The sequence below is a fragment of the Marmota marmota genome, unplaced genomic scaffold, assembly GCF_001458135.2.
Source record: "Marmota marmota marmota unplaced genomic scaffold, marMar, whole genome shotgun sequence".
In the NCBI taxonomy this organism is placed as follows: Eukaryota; Metazoa; Chordata; class Mammalia; order Rodentia; family Sciuridae; genus Marmota; species Marmota marmota.
Genome location: NW_025999932.1, coordinates 12,306,548 through 12,320,621, shown reverse-complemented (window position 1 = coordinate 12,320,621; position 14,074 = coordinate 12,306,548). Strand labels below are relative to the sequence as shown.

The 14,074-nt window shown below is 50.6% G+C and overlaps 1 protein-coding gene and 1 long non-coding RNA gene across 7 annotated transcripts in view; both read left to right on the top strand.

The window, feature by feature from the left end:
- The first annotated feature begins 884 nt into the window (after positions 1 to 884).
- Positions 885 to 14,074, top strand: part of Farp1 (FERM, ARH/RhoGEF and pleckstrin domain protein 1) — a 210,107-nt gene continuing 196,917 nt past the window's right edge. For 2 of the 5 annotated variants that reach the window (XM_048800721.1, XM_048800720.1), the window contains exons 1-3: positions 905 to 1,017; positions 3,339 to 3,475; positions 3,908 to 4,101. In XM_048800721.1, coding sequence (XP_048656678.1) covers positions 3,931 to 4,101 — 171 coding nt within the window. In that variant the 5' untranslated portion in view covers positions 905 to 1,017; positions 3,339 to 3,475; positions 3,908 to 3,930. Of the gene's footprint in view, positions 1,018 to 3,338; positions 3,476 to 3,907; positions 4,102 to 14,074 lie in introns of all 5 variants that reach the window. The other 3 variants (XM_048800719.1, XM_048800717.1, XM_048800718.1) reach the window with 2 other exon arrangements.
- Positions 7,579 to 10,845, top strand: LOC107140937. 2 transcript variants are annotated; one of them, XR_007346682.1, is made up of 3 exons: positions 7,721 to 7,853; positions 8,731 to 9,239; positions 9,616 to 10,845. It is a non-coding gene; the product is annotated as an uncharacterized LOC107140937 (long non-coding RNA). The 2 variants fall into 2 exon arrangements; XR_007346681.1 differs by having other exon boundaries at positions 7,579 to 9,239.

Below are 14,074 nucleotides of genomic sequence, written 5' to 3'. Positions count from 1 at the left end.
TCATTCCAAGCCACCTGTGCCCGGGAAAGGGACTACTGCCCATCTACACATCTGTCATGTCGTTCCAAGAAAGTCATCGCTGGTTGGTGTTCTACTTATTTTGGGGTCTGCCGTTTTTGTCTGAAAGCCGCAGCCCTCTAAGCCTCTTGCTTCTCTGTCTGACCTCCCCTGCAGTTGGGCAGCTCTTTCTCACAGCCTGTGGACTGGGGCTACAGATGTCTTCTCTCTCCTGCGGGGAGGAGTTTGCATTTTTGTGTGTGTGCTCCTTATGGCTTTGGGTGAATTCCAAGAGGAAGTCTTTAAACCAGGATATGATGGCAAGACAACTCTAGTTTTTAATCTTTTCTCTGTTGGTGAAAAAGCTTATTACTTTTTGTTAATTTGAAGTAGCTTTTCAAATCGAACAAAGTAGTTTCACAAAGAGCTTTTTACTTTTAGGCTTGGAATGATCACGTTAGGGATAATGAAGCCTTCGTTTTGACGGTTCCTCCAGAGTCCAGAGGTCAGAAAGCGAATGGAGGGGAAGCCAGAACAGAGCAGGGGTTAATGTTTATACACGGGAGACCTTTAGGTTGGTTGGACTTGTTTACCTGGAGGATGACCCTATATTCCAGACTTACCGGTTCTGATGCCAAACATCGATTGTGGTTTATGATTTGGAGCATTCCCGAGATGTTCCCTTGGCATTCTTGGGATGCTGGGCTCAGGACTCGTGGCTGGGTTTATGTTTGAATTAAACAGAACTTTCCATGCACAGTGACTGTTGCACACAAGCCGGGAAACAGAACATGTGGCATACTTTGTGAAAACGTCAGTACCCAGAAGTAGAAATGATACAGGCCTCGGGTCATTTGAGGATTACAGGAAAAGGAAGTTAAGGCACCGAATCTCCATTAATCATTAACTCAGATTTTTAAATGCCAGGGTACTAAAAATTTGTGTATGCCTCTGAGGGTCTTGGGCAAGAGGGAAAGAAAAGGTTCTGTTCACGGGATGAGGGCCTTGCTCAGTACTCAGGTAGGTCAGAAGATGCCTTTGTAGGGAAGGGCTCTGGCACCTTTTGGGGGGTGACATGGGACTTTGGGCCCCTTCCTTCCTGTCATCGGCTCCATGGCTGGTTGAAGCCCAGCCAGTCCCGTGATCCTTGACTGAGCAGCAGCAGGCAGAGTGGCAGAGCCCAGCACAGAGGCCGTGAGAGGAAGGGCAAGATCCCCACAGAGTGGGGGGGGGTGCAGAGGAGGCTCCCTGGTGGAGGGCGCAGTTTTCTCTGGAGATTGCATTTATTTTTAATCATGAGACATCAAACAGGAAACATATACAGAATTAATTTTGCCTGATTTATGACCATTTTGAGCCCAGCTGGTAATGACTACATCACCCCTCACATTGGATTCACTGAACTAATGTGGGCGCTGTCTTCCTGGGCTCAGAGTTAGAGACGAGCAGCTTTAGTCTCATCTTTCAGGACTACTAGGTGCCCAGCACACCACCAAGCAGGTTAGAAGTCGATTCCTGGTGCGTATTTAGGGCAGGAACAGGGACTTGGCGAGTGTTCAAAAAGGAAGGAGCGGGTCACAGGAAAGAGTCAATAGTGGTCTCTCCCAGGCTTTGGTGGCGGTTGGAGGTGGAGAGTGAGCAACAGGCACTCAGGCTCTACTGTCCCATGGAGGGACACATTTTTTAGGCCTGGGTGATTTGGCTGCTGGCCCAGGTTGTTGATGGGGCTCACAGCCTCTGTCCTGCTGCCCTGGGGCTGGCCTCGCCCGTGGGGCCCCACCAGAGGATTCACCACCGGGAGGCTGGGCGCCTCCATAAGGAAGTTTCTGGGAAATTTCTTGGGACCTGACTCTCAGGAAGAGGATGAGACGTGGGGCAGGACCCTGCAGAGTGGGACGCCCAGCCGCTGGCTGCCCTGAGGAGTGAGCTGAAGGGCCCCTGTGTCGAGTGTAGGACGCGGGCTTGACTCTGTGCCTCACGCCTGCTGCCACACTGCTGGCTTTGTCACTAAGCGCCCCCTTGGCCCTCTCCTGTCCCCCCCTCCCATCTTCTCGTCCTCCATCGTCCCTCGTGACCGGCTGGTGGATCTTCTGCCTCCTGGTCCCCCTTTGCCCTCTCCATTCAAATCCCAGGCTTTCACTCACCCAGCGAGGTGGACTCTGCCCGGCCTGCGTCCAGCTCCACCTCCCTGACAGCCGGGGACGTCCTCTACAACCCCAGCCAGGGCCCCAGACCCACACCTGCCCTCCTGCCTGCCACCCCTGCCCTGCAGGGAAACTTTCCCATCACGGTCACCCTTTGCTCTCTCTCCTCCGAGTAGCTGAGCATTCACACACTGGGTTAATGTGTTCCACAAAGGCGGGTTTATCCATCTCCCCCTCGTCCCATCCCTCTGTCCAAGCTGTCACTCAAGCCCGTCGTTGGCATGGCTTTGGAATGGACGTCCCGGCCCCCGCCCTCCCATCTCTTTCTCCATCACCGATCCTCTGCGGGTTCTCTTTTCTAAGCTGCTGCTTCTGTCACGTGTCGCTCTGGCCCCGCGTTGTCCTGTGCCTACAGGGTACGGGCTGCACGTCTCGGCTGGCGCTCGCGGGCCTCGGGGTCTGAGCTCAGCCTGTTTCCAAGTGTGCCTCTCGTTTTTCTGCCCACGTGCCATCTCACTTCTGTCCCGAATCCTCCTCTGCGCTGTCCCTCTTGTGTGTCTCCTGTCTCTGTCCAAGGATTGCTCCACTGTTGAGACACAACTGCGCTCAGAGCCGCCTCCCCTCAGTGGAAGACTCCCCCACCCTGAAACCCTCGTCTTCCTCGGAGGTCGCCTTCCTCGGTGTCCCTTCTATGTGTTTGTCGTACAAATGCGCCAGCTGATGGCGTGGTCTTTAGGGAGCCCACACTGAGTTCCCCTCTGCCGGGCTTTGTGCTTAGGTGGGTTGAGATGCAAAGAGTGTGCAAGATTGGGACCTCCTTTAGGGTCCCCATAGTGCCATGGGGGCAGGTAAATGGGCACACCCCTCCACCATTGGGTGGCCTTGACAGAGCCAAGAGCACAGAGAGGTCAACGGCATTTGAGCTGTGCCTCCAGGGTCCAGGGTGTGACGTTTGAACTGAGGTGTAAAGCAGTGGTAGAGGCTTCCAGGTGGAGAAAGAAGGCAGAGCGGTCAGCCAGGGACAGGCGCCCACGTGAAGCCTGGAGCAGCACCCCGGTGGCTGGCAGGGCCGAGGGCGGTGTGTCGTGGCAAAGGGTGGATTGTGCAGGGAGTGAAGAGAATTGTTTTGTGTGATGAGGAAGAAGTGAATCGTGAAGTTACTGTAATATAATAATTGAAATATTTCTACTGTAATAGAAACTCGAGGACCCTGCCTGTGTCTGTGTGAGGTGTGATCATTCCTTCATTTGGATTAGAAGCTGCCACAATGTGTGTTTTCTCCATTTATCTCGATAATTCCCACACCACTTAATATGTTACTGTGTCCATGCGAGGTAATTAACTGGCTAACGACAGGGCCTGGGCGTTGTTATCTTCTTCCCAACCCGCCTTATCACGTAGAAAGCAGTGCTTTGCTCACTGTAGACACTGAATAAAATGTGGAACACAACCGAGTCTATGGCATGAATAATTAAGAGCTGACTGTGAGACTAAGAAAAGAATAAAATATGCAGCAACATGCAAAAATATGCAGATGACTAAAATATGCAAAAATATTTTCATGCCTTGCGTGTCTAAAGGTGACATTGCTGGTGAATGAACTGGAGGCAGCCACATGGGTCCCCGTGTGGGGGGACAGGTGGAGAGCATGCTCACCCTGGTGTGATTTGGAGAAATTCCCATAATAAAGGGGAGAAGATGGTAAGAGTTACTTAAGTAATTCTAAAGTCTCCTGATGTATTTTTCTTTCTCACTGCTTCCTGCAGATATTCTATAAGCTACTTTCATCATGGGGGAAATAGAGCAGAAGCCCACCCCAGGCTCACGACTGGGAGCACCAGAGAATTCGGGGATCAGCACCCTGGAACATGGGCAGAAGCCTCCTCCGACGCCTTCAGGAAAACTCATGTCCATCAAAATCCAGATGCTGGATGACACCCAGGAGGCCTTTGAGGTCCCAGTAAGTAGAGGGTGTGTTTGTGAACCCAAGGGTGTGGGCAGCCTTGGGTGGGAAGGTGTTTCCCACGTCTCAGACAGGAGGTGGCCGGAGAAGGTCTGCCTGTTTGGCTCCGACGACACATTCTTGTCCTGAGCAATCCAGTTTTCAGATTTGTGTATGAATTGCTCATGTGGTGATGTGAATGACCTCGTCACTTGTGTTTTCCTGACTTTCTGCACACACATATCCATAATTGTGCATGTGTATGTATGCATGATGGATCCTAGTTTAGTTGGCTAATATCACATGCGATTTCTCATATGAGTGTTTACACGTGTGTGTGTGTGTGTGTGTGTGTGTGTGTGCGTGCACGTGTGTATGTCTGTCTGTCCGTCCGTCTGTGTCCCATTTCACTTGTGTCCAGAGTTCTGGCAAGAAAAATCCTGAGAAATCCACTGAAGAGCCGTATGTGTATTTTCATGTTGGGAAATCAGGAGAGACTGCGTGCGTGGCCTTGGCAGGTGGGGCATGGGGAGTGTGGGAAACCCCGGCACAGACCCTAGAAACACAGAGGCCCGTCATCCCAGGGCCAGGGAAGGAATCATGTGGTGGCCAGAGGCCAAGCAGAAGGAAAGCCAGTGGCCTTGACCTCTGCACCAATTGCAGCCCCTCGCCCAGGCACCTGCCCTGCCCACCGAGAGGCTTTTGCTGTTTCCTGAGCCCTGCCTCGTCCTCCCCTTGGCCTCCTCCTCCAGTGGCTCTGCTAGAGGGTGAGGGACCGCCACCAGCATACAGTACCAGTTACCTGGCGCAGCACGTTCGGGTCCCCAGGCCAGAGAGTACCTCACGTGATGGGCTCTCCAGAAGCAAGGGGGGGGGTTTTCCCTGCAGACCGTCTTCTCTGACCTGCTGTTAAATGGTGCACCTTGGACATTGTGAAGGGAGAAAATAACTCCTGAATTCCAAGCTGCCGACTTACAAACTTTGGGAACACACCTGTTTTTAAAGTGGAGACAGTCTGACCATTATTTTGTTGGCTGGAGCGACCGAGGTTTAATAATTGCCATCAACGGTGGTAACCCATCATTTAATTGTTTATGGGATATAATTCAGTAAATTACATTCATTTCAAAGAACATTGTTCAGAGAGTGTGAATTAAGTGTCTGAGGGAAAGAGAAACCTCACGATAGTCATGTTTAAAACTGCCAATTTATTGCTCATTGCAAACAACCCTGGCCCCTTTCGAACTCTCTTGTGGTGGGATTCAATCTCGCAGTGACTTGGGGATGCGTCCCTATTCCAGTGAACAGAGCCGGTGCTGCTTTCTGGAATCATAAAGCACACTGAGGAAAGCACCTGCAATGGTCTGAGAATTAGACCTTCTGGAACCTGGGACCTCCCTGCCCTCCCCCTCTTATCTCTTCCTGGCCACTGTTCTGTGGGGCACTCAGTTCAGTGTTTCCTGGTGGGGGCCACCTGCGGTTAAATGGTGCTTCCAAATGGGATTTGGTCTGAGGAGCTGGCAAGTGCTGCCGTCGTGTGTTGGCCGCGGGGTCACTGTGCTGAACTTCACTGTGGTTCTTCAGTGTCCCCACACCGAAGAATGTCCAGGCTTTATTCCTAGTTACTGTTTAGCTAGGGAGTCCCTGCTCAAGAAGTAGAAATAGAATTGTTTTCCTCTGTTAATAATTTTTGATGCTCTATTTTGCACTTTTAACCTCTCTGGAAGGAATCTTTCCTAGCCTCCCAATAAACTCCTGTGCATCCTTAAAGATCCTGTTAGTTTCACCCAGATGCTCCTCCCTGAGGCAGTGACTGTTTGTTTGTTTTTCTTGCACACTTATCAGGGTGGAGCTAGACTGCCTGGCCTCTGCTTTCTGCTCCATAAGAGGAAGAGGATGATAACCCTTTCCTCCTGTTACAGGAGAATTTAAAAAGTCAGTACAAATAAAGTATCTAGAACAATTCTTGGCGCATCCTGGAAAGACAGTATGTATGGTTGGTGGGGCATTGATGTGCTTAGCCACTACAGAATCCGCGTTTCAAGCTGGGGACCTGCCTTCTTATTACACCCCTAGCATCTAGCCTGGTGCCTGACTTATAGTGGGCCCTCATTCAATGCTTGCTGACTGAATGTTAGAGGGCATTTATTTTACAGTAGAACTCAGTGGCATTGCTCGTTTTGACAGGCCTCATCCATTCATATTTTATTTTTCTAGTTTCGTCAGAATGTTTCTTCTTAGTCCATGAGCAACAGATGTTTTCCCTAACTGGCTACAGCCAGTATCAGCATTTCTATGGATGGAGCGGATTCTAAATTGCTGCCTTGTGCTCTTGGAGAACAGCTCGAGCCAGGCCATCCACAGCTGGAAGCCATCAGGGCTGCCGTGGTGACTCAGTCACGGCACTTGGATTGGAGGACAGTGACTGCAGGATTGCAGAGACCCAGCTCCCAAACCGACTTGTTTTAAAATCTTGCTCCAAAACTTTTTTTGCTGAGACCTCTCAAAGCCAAGTGTCTGGCCCTGGAAGTGTCCTCTTCGCCAGCGCCATCTGGGCCCCCAGGAGTGAATTCTCCTTGCTTGCTTGCGTTTGCGACATAGATGAGCAGGGCACAGGGCCAGAAGTCTCTGGAGTTTCCCTCTGGGGTTGTTCTTCTGTGAACCCCGTCTTCTTCCCCCGGGGATCGAGCGCACTGGGCCTCGTCTTCCTACTCTGCCTGCATCCATCTTTTAAAGTCAAAGCAGTCGTTTTAAGTGCAAATTCCCTAGATATTTCTTGGCACCAAGAACCAAATCATACCCCCCTGGTTGTTTCCATCATTATTTATAAACTTAAAAAAATTACTGTGAAGAGTCGACCTTTTGGAAAGCCAGGGCAGAGAGCGTGGCAGTGTCCTCCGTTCTGTAGTCAGTTCCACGGCCACCTTTCCTGCTGAACTTGGACCGTCTTTTTGGGTACTTCCTCTGCCGAGAGGAAAACTCAAAAACAGTATTTATGGTAAGCTCTTGCATGGTGTTTTATCATCTCTGGGTGGAGGTGGTAAGACATAGTGACTCCTGGGCTCTGGAAGGTTAATAGCACGTCCCCCTGCCAGGCCACCTCCACTGAGGTCCCTGAGAAGGTTTAATGTGCCCGGTCTTCACGACCCTCTGGTAAACAAACCTCGTTTCTCTGACATTTGTGGGGTGAGGCGGATGGCTTCTTCCCGGTGTTTACTCTTCTCATTAGCAGTGCCATGTGGGAGGAGCGAAGCGCACAGGAGTGGAGTGGAGCCATGTTGGGCCCTTGAGCAGGCCTGGTCATAATGGCACGCGGAGAAGAGGCTCTCAGGTGACGGGAAGATGCACGTGGCTGCTGCAGAGCTGGCAGGGCTGGAGGGGGACAGTGCAGACCCCACCTGCCCCCTGAGCAGTGGCAGGAAGAGCTCTGCTCCATGAGGATCATCCCAGGAAGTGACCCTTGCAACCTCTTCTAGTACTTGCATCTCGGTGTCCCTTTCCTCAGGCTCCTGTGCAGCTTTTCAGGGTGGCACGGCTCTTCTCGTTTGTCTGAGGATGGCGCATGGCTCTCCTTGTTCAGGAAGTCTGGGAGAGGGCAGCAAACCTTCACAGAGGGTCTGCTGGGCACTGCCCGGGGGCGTCGGCTGCTCCAGGGTGACCTCCACCACAGCTGTGTGTTTTCTTCTGCATCAGCCCCTCGTGACGGAAAATCCTGATGGGTTTGTCTGCTCAGTGGTGACCTCCGACAGGGGGCTGGAGAGCTCCTGGGGGTAAGGCCTCTTGTTCATCATTTCTCCCTGCTCCTGAGGGATGCCTGGCTCCCAGGGACACTCAGTAGGTGTCACTGACTGTCCACACTTCAGATCGGTTGTTTGGTTATCACTGTTTGAGAGACAGTGGGTGCTGTCCCTGGATACAGATGAAGGGACCCACAGGAAGTCTCTCCAGCCACCTCCTCAGGAGTGGCTGAACGATGTCTGAGCTGCCTCCCCTTGTGGGACCCCAGGCTCCCCGTCCTACCCACTGTGGAGTGCCGCTCACGGATGTGATGTGGCTCAGGAGTCTGGGGCAACTGCTCTGAGCCCTTGACAGCAGAGATGCATGACAAAAAGAGATCAAGTTGAACCTCTCAGGAACACTTACATATAAAATATATAATATATATAATATATAATGTATGATATTTATATATAATATAACATATACATATATAACGTACATATAAATATATAAAATATGTATATATGAAAGTGTCAACCAGTTCATTGAATGCCCAGAAGATCTCTTGGATTTTTGAGAGCAATGATTGGTCTGCACGTCACTGAAGAGGACATGTAGGTGTTGAGACCTAATTAGGAACACTATAAAGTCGGGCCTTGAGTGATTAAACAGTGGGTGTGCTTTATTACCTTTTTATGAAACATTTTCTTTAATTCTCATGACACCTGGGTGGGGCCTCCATGGGGGTCCCTTCTTCCCAGGGCTCATCTGGGGTGGGCTTCAGTGATGGTGTGTCACCTTAAAGCTGCCTTCCCGAGCTCCAGCTCCCATGAAGGGATGGGGCAGAGATTTTTCTTTTTTTTAATACTAGGGATTGAAACCAGGGCTCTTAACCACTGAGCCACATCCCCAGCCCTTTTTATTTAGGGACAAGGTCTTGCTGAGTTGCCTAGTGCCTCGCTGAGTCACTGAAGCTGGCTTTGAACTCACAACCTTCCTGCCTCAGCCTCCCGAGCCACTGGGATTGCAGTGTGTGCCACCGCGCTGACAGAGGTTGGTCTTTCTAAAGCCCCTCCTCTTCTCCTTGTGGCCCTTGGGAAATCCCAGGCTTGAGCTCACCTGCAGCAACCGTATGTAAAAGTGCTTGGTTTCTTCTTGGATTCTAACATTTTTTTCAGGCATCTGATCTCCCTTCTGTTTCTCTTTCAGCCATCTTAGGCTGGGGGAAGCTGCTGCATGTCTCTTCCTCTCTTTTCCTCCAAGGGGGGTGAGATGCACATTTAGCTAAAGGCCCTGGGGTGGGGACCTTCCTTTGTGAGTGTTCTGCTGTGGCTCTTCTGGAACCACCGTCCCTCCTGCGGACCTGACTTTGGTGGGAACAGCAGGTGTGCACGCTCCAGGCTGCTGTGTGTGCTGCTGCATCAGAAGCTTTGCACGTAAGAGCTGCTGCTGGTAGTGGCGGAGGAGGATGGATCTAAATAAAATGTAATTGGCCATTTAAAACCAGAAGGGAGGCCTTTGTGCCCAGAGCAAGTGCCGCTGGCAGCTGCGTCCTCAGCCAGAGCGAGAGGAGGGGATTTCATGTGTTCACTGGGTTTTTCAAAACTAAGTTCACATTTCTCTCCCCTGATCAGTGTTGTTCTTGGCTCCTGTTGGCCAAGTTTCTGAAATAGTATTGATGTCCATTGTGCTTTGCACGGGCCTCTCTGGGTTTTATTTAACTTTGAATGATAAATGGTGCTTGTCTGGGTCTAGCCTCCCGAGGTTAAATTGAAAGACTATTTTAATAGAATAAAATATTTTTTCCCCTAGAAACCATTCCAGCTAAATACAGCCAGCCTTCCTTTCTAGCTCCTTAGAAGCAAAGAGTCAAATTTAAACGCTGACCCAGAATGTTTGTGTGTGACCTTTCAACTTCAGTTCCAACTCCTGTGATCAAAGCGAATTCTCCAGCTCCGAGATGATTGGAGTACTTCTTTAACAGCTGTTTGCTATTTTCTCCCTGAAAAAAGGATCATTCAGAAAGGCCCAATAAATACAAGGAATAAACTGCACTGAGGAATGTCCATATCTGACATTAAAATGGGCCATATCCTGAGAAGATGTGGGGAGTTGGAGAAGCTGATTATCCCCCTCTTTAAATGGAGATCATCTTGTCTAATTATCAAGAACAGGGGGTACAGGCCCCTGGTCCTGCCTTCCTTGCCTGCCTGCTGTCTCTTGCTCACCTCAGAGGCTGGGTGAAGCCGAGAGGAAATGTCCTGTGGAAAATCACCGTTCAGACTGCACATGCCCACTCTCACAGGAGTCAGTCTTTCTCCTGCCTTTCACGATAAGCTTTATTTCCATTTTTGCTCTTTAGCAGAGTGGAGACCCTGCTTTCATTGTTGAGCTATTGGGCAGGTCAGACAGAAAAATGAAAGCCCATGAAAGTACTTTAAAATAAACAATAGGGCACTTGTGTCGGGTGGAGTATTGTTTCTTCCTTTCCTCGTCAGCCTTTTGCTGGAAGGTGAAACATTAGCCAAGCTAGACCTGTGTCCCAGGTGGCTTTGGGAAGACATTCGCTGGGTGTTCTGAGAACGAAGGGCCCTTTGGACCGTTGGGATGAAACCTCCATTTCTTCTGAGTACCTTTCCTGCCATTTTTGTGGACTTCTATGCAGCTTCTCTGTGCTTTAGTTTGATTGGCTTTAAAATTGAGGAGGGGGAGTCTTTAGCTCAGAAACTGCATGCATTGTCACCTTGATGATTTCTTGGTCTCCTCTGTCTCCCAAACCCTAAGACGTCTCCATTTTCCTAGAGTCGGGATTCTAAGGGAGGCCTGCATCCCACTTGGATAGACTGGACAGATGGTTTCAGGGTAGGCCTAGGACGGCCGGACCCCTCTCTGGAAGTCCTGGCAGTATGGGCTGGGTGGGTCCTTTTGAAGGAGACATTTCACTTCTGTATTTTAAGGTAAATATGAAAATATTGCACATACAAATTGTACTGATTTTTAAAAATTATCTGCTGTGTTTTTATCATTATTTGTCTTCCATTACTTGGAACATTTGAATTGGACTTAATGGTTTTATCTCATAAGGAAGATATGGAATGATTTATTCGATTTGGGATTTTTCTTTTGTAGATAGACTGACCACATGAAAGAGCAATTCTAATAGTACTTTAAGAGTCTGGGGGTTTTGTTTCCTCATTTATATGATCAGGGAGTTGGACCAGATACCCACCATGGGGTTCTGCGGCTCTTGCTTTATTTTTTGGAAGGTGATCTTGGAAGCACAATAAGGGTTCCACAAATATTTATCAACAGGCTAGGCAAGGTGCTGCTGTGATAAGGAACTGAAAAAAAGTCACTGCCCTTTCCAGAAATCCCTTGCCAAGGGTCAGATTTTGCCAAGTCTATGCATATATTATTGAGGAGCAGGCACTCAACAGTCACCAGCCTTTCTATGGCAAATGCTTTCCGGTATGACATGAAAGGACCATCCCTATGTTGCTGGGAGGTAGGCATGGATAGTACCAGTTAGGCTTAGTGTAAGTGACTGGGGATGGGTCAGCTGTCTGGGGCTCAGGGCCACTCTACATTAGGTGTCTGCTTTATCTGCTCTGTTAACTGTTGTAGACCATAAGGAGCCATTAGGACCACACAACCCGTCAGTTATGCTGGTACCAGTGATAGGTGCCAGTGGAAGGTGCTCTTAGGTGGGGAGGACCAGTTGGGTGAGGCTGAGCCCACAGAGGAAAGCCCAGTGACTAGAGGCCATAGTAATGTCAGATGTGTATGGTGGTGACCCATAAGGGCTGGGGCCTGAGCGTCATAGGCAGAATGTTGGGGAGCTGACAGGTCAAGAGAATCCAGGAGGGGGATTGATAGTACTGGGCAGCTGATGGATGGAGCATCCGGAGTGGGTAACCACAGACAGTCCTTAGGTTCATAGCCTGCATGACTTGTTGCCGTCACTGAGGACCAGGAAACAACTGGCATGGGCCTTTCCCTGGCGGGTGTCTTATGAGAAATCGGTACCATCTCCGAGCATTGCTGACATTGCTGATGAAAGAGAATTGCTTTGCTTTTAATCAGAAAGGAGAATCTGCAGTGGTTATCTAAATGGTGCCTTCCAGAAGGGACACACAGCGCTCGGCTGCTCGTTCCGATTTGCTTTGCTTTGTGTTTCCTCGTGGCGTCCTGGTCTTCTCATCACCCCAGAGGCCACTCTGTTCCGCTTGCCACACCTCGGTGAAGACGCAGCGGCGCAGGCATGTCAGTCTGGCAGCTTCAGAGGGCTCTGTTCACAGCACGGGAAAGGGATGGGGCGACTGTGTTCCTCGCTCGCCCTTTGTGTTGATGTCATTTATTGGTACTGGGAACTCTAACGTGCACGTGGCCGTGGTGCCGTCTTCCAGTGACCCATCCGTGTGCACTCGGTCTGCAGACACAGCAGGGGGGCTCGGTGACTTCTGGTCCGAACATACAACTGAACGTCTGGGGCAGTGACAAGCGAGACCAGAGAGTATTTTCCGAGTCGTTAGGGAATCCCAAGACGTTTCTTCTTTGTTCAAAGCTGAATCACTTTCCTACACACAAAGTCCTGGGTGGCTCCAACAGTGTTGTCTCACAGTCGGGGGGCTGGCCGTCCATGGCTCAGATGCTGCCTTCCTGACCACATCCCTGCCCACTACCATCCGCTGATCTCAGCCAGATGCCAAAGAGCAAGGGAGCTGAGGTCATCCCGCAGGGGGCAGCTGTGTAGGCAGAACCCCCCTCTCTCGGAGATGACTGAGACTCTGCTTTCTAGAAGACACGCAGGCCCCAAGGCTGGGCTCCCTGCAGCTTCTGCCTCTCTGGCCTCCCGCCCTTGGTCTCTCCTTCCGCCTTCCCTGAAGTCTCCCCCCGCCCACCCCCGCACCATTGACCCTGCGCCACCTCCCACCCAGAGCCATTGTGTCATATGGCAGGCACCACAAAATTCCTTTTATTGTGGTGATTCAATTTCTGGGCCATCTTATCAGTAGAATTCCAATGATGAAGCGAAAGACAGTGAATTTCTGCAGTATTTACAGGTACGTGAGATGGGAGGTTTGTAACACAGCGCCAGTGCGGCCGTGAACCGTCTCGTGCCTTGGTTGGCTTCAGCTAATCCACAGTCCCACTCCTGGTAGCCCTCATATCCAGGGAGGCCTTGCAGGGAGGGTGGTAGTTCCCGTCTGCTGACCCAGGACTGTGCCTTGCTCTCCCCTGTGAGCCCCTTGATCTAGGAGAGTGCTGCCCTGACCGGAGCGTTGGAACCCTTCATGGAGATCGTAGCTTTTTTCTTACTCTCCCCTTCCTTCCACGTTAGGGCAGTTTCTCTCCAGGGCACTTCCTCCATTAGTGCCCCCAGCAGGCTTCTCCTTGGGAGCTCCTGAGGGCACATGACAGCTGAAGATAATAAAGTTCTAACTTTCTCCAGAAAACTCATTCAGCAGAGCGGAGACGCTGCCAGCTGCCCTTTGGCGTCCTGCCCGCTCTCTGTGGGGACAAGTCCCATGGCTTAGCTTCCAGACTTGTTTTGGCCCTCTTGTCCGGCTCTAAAGATGCTGGGCCAGGGGCCTGGGGACTTGGTTTTCTTGGGGACATTGTTTGGTGGCACACAAGGTCCTAGATGAGAACAAGGGCTTCTTCTCTGTGTCCTGTACCCACGTGAACCCCCTGGTAATGCTTTCCACAGTGGCACTGAGGTGGCGTTTGAGCTGTGGTCCCTGTTCCCTGGGCTGGTCACTCATTTAGCTTTGGCATTGGTAGCAGGACAGCTGTGCTCTCTGGGGCTGTTGTAACCCCGTACCACACTCCAGGTGGCGGCGAGAAGACAAGTCCTGTCCTGTGGTTCTGCAGATCAGCAGCCGGCGAAGGAGGTGTTGGCAGCGCTGGTTCCTTCTGAGGTTGTGGGAAGAGCGTGCTCTGTGCTGTCCCCACCATCTTCTGCTGGTTTGTTGGTGATCTTTGATGTCTGGGTTTGGAGATGAACCACCCCATCTGTCTTTGCCTTCCTGAGGTTTTCTTGCTGTGTGAGTTTATCCTCATAGATAAGAACATGGTCATATTAGGGTCATCGTCATGACGTAATCCTAACTTGATCATCTGCAAAGACCTCTTTTCCAAATAGGTCACATTCACTGTCTTTGGAGGTTGGGACCTCATCCTCTTTGGGGGAAGGGAGACACAACTCAACCCACGTTATATATATATATATATATATATATATATATATATATATATATATATATATATA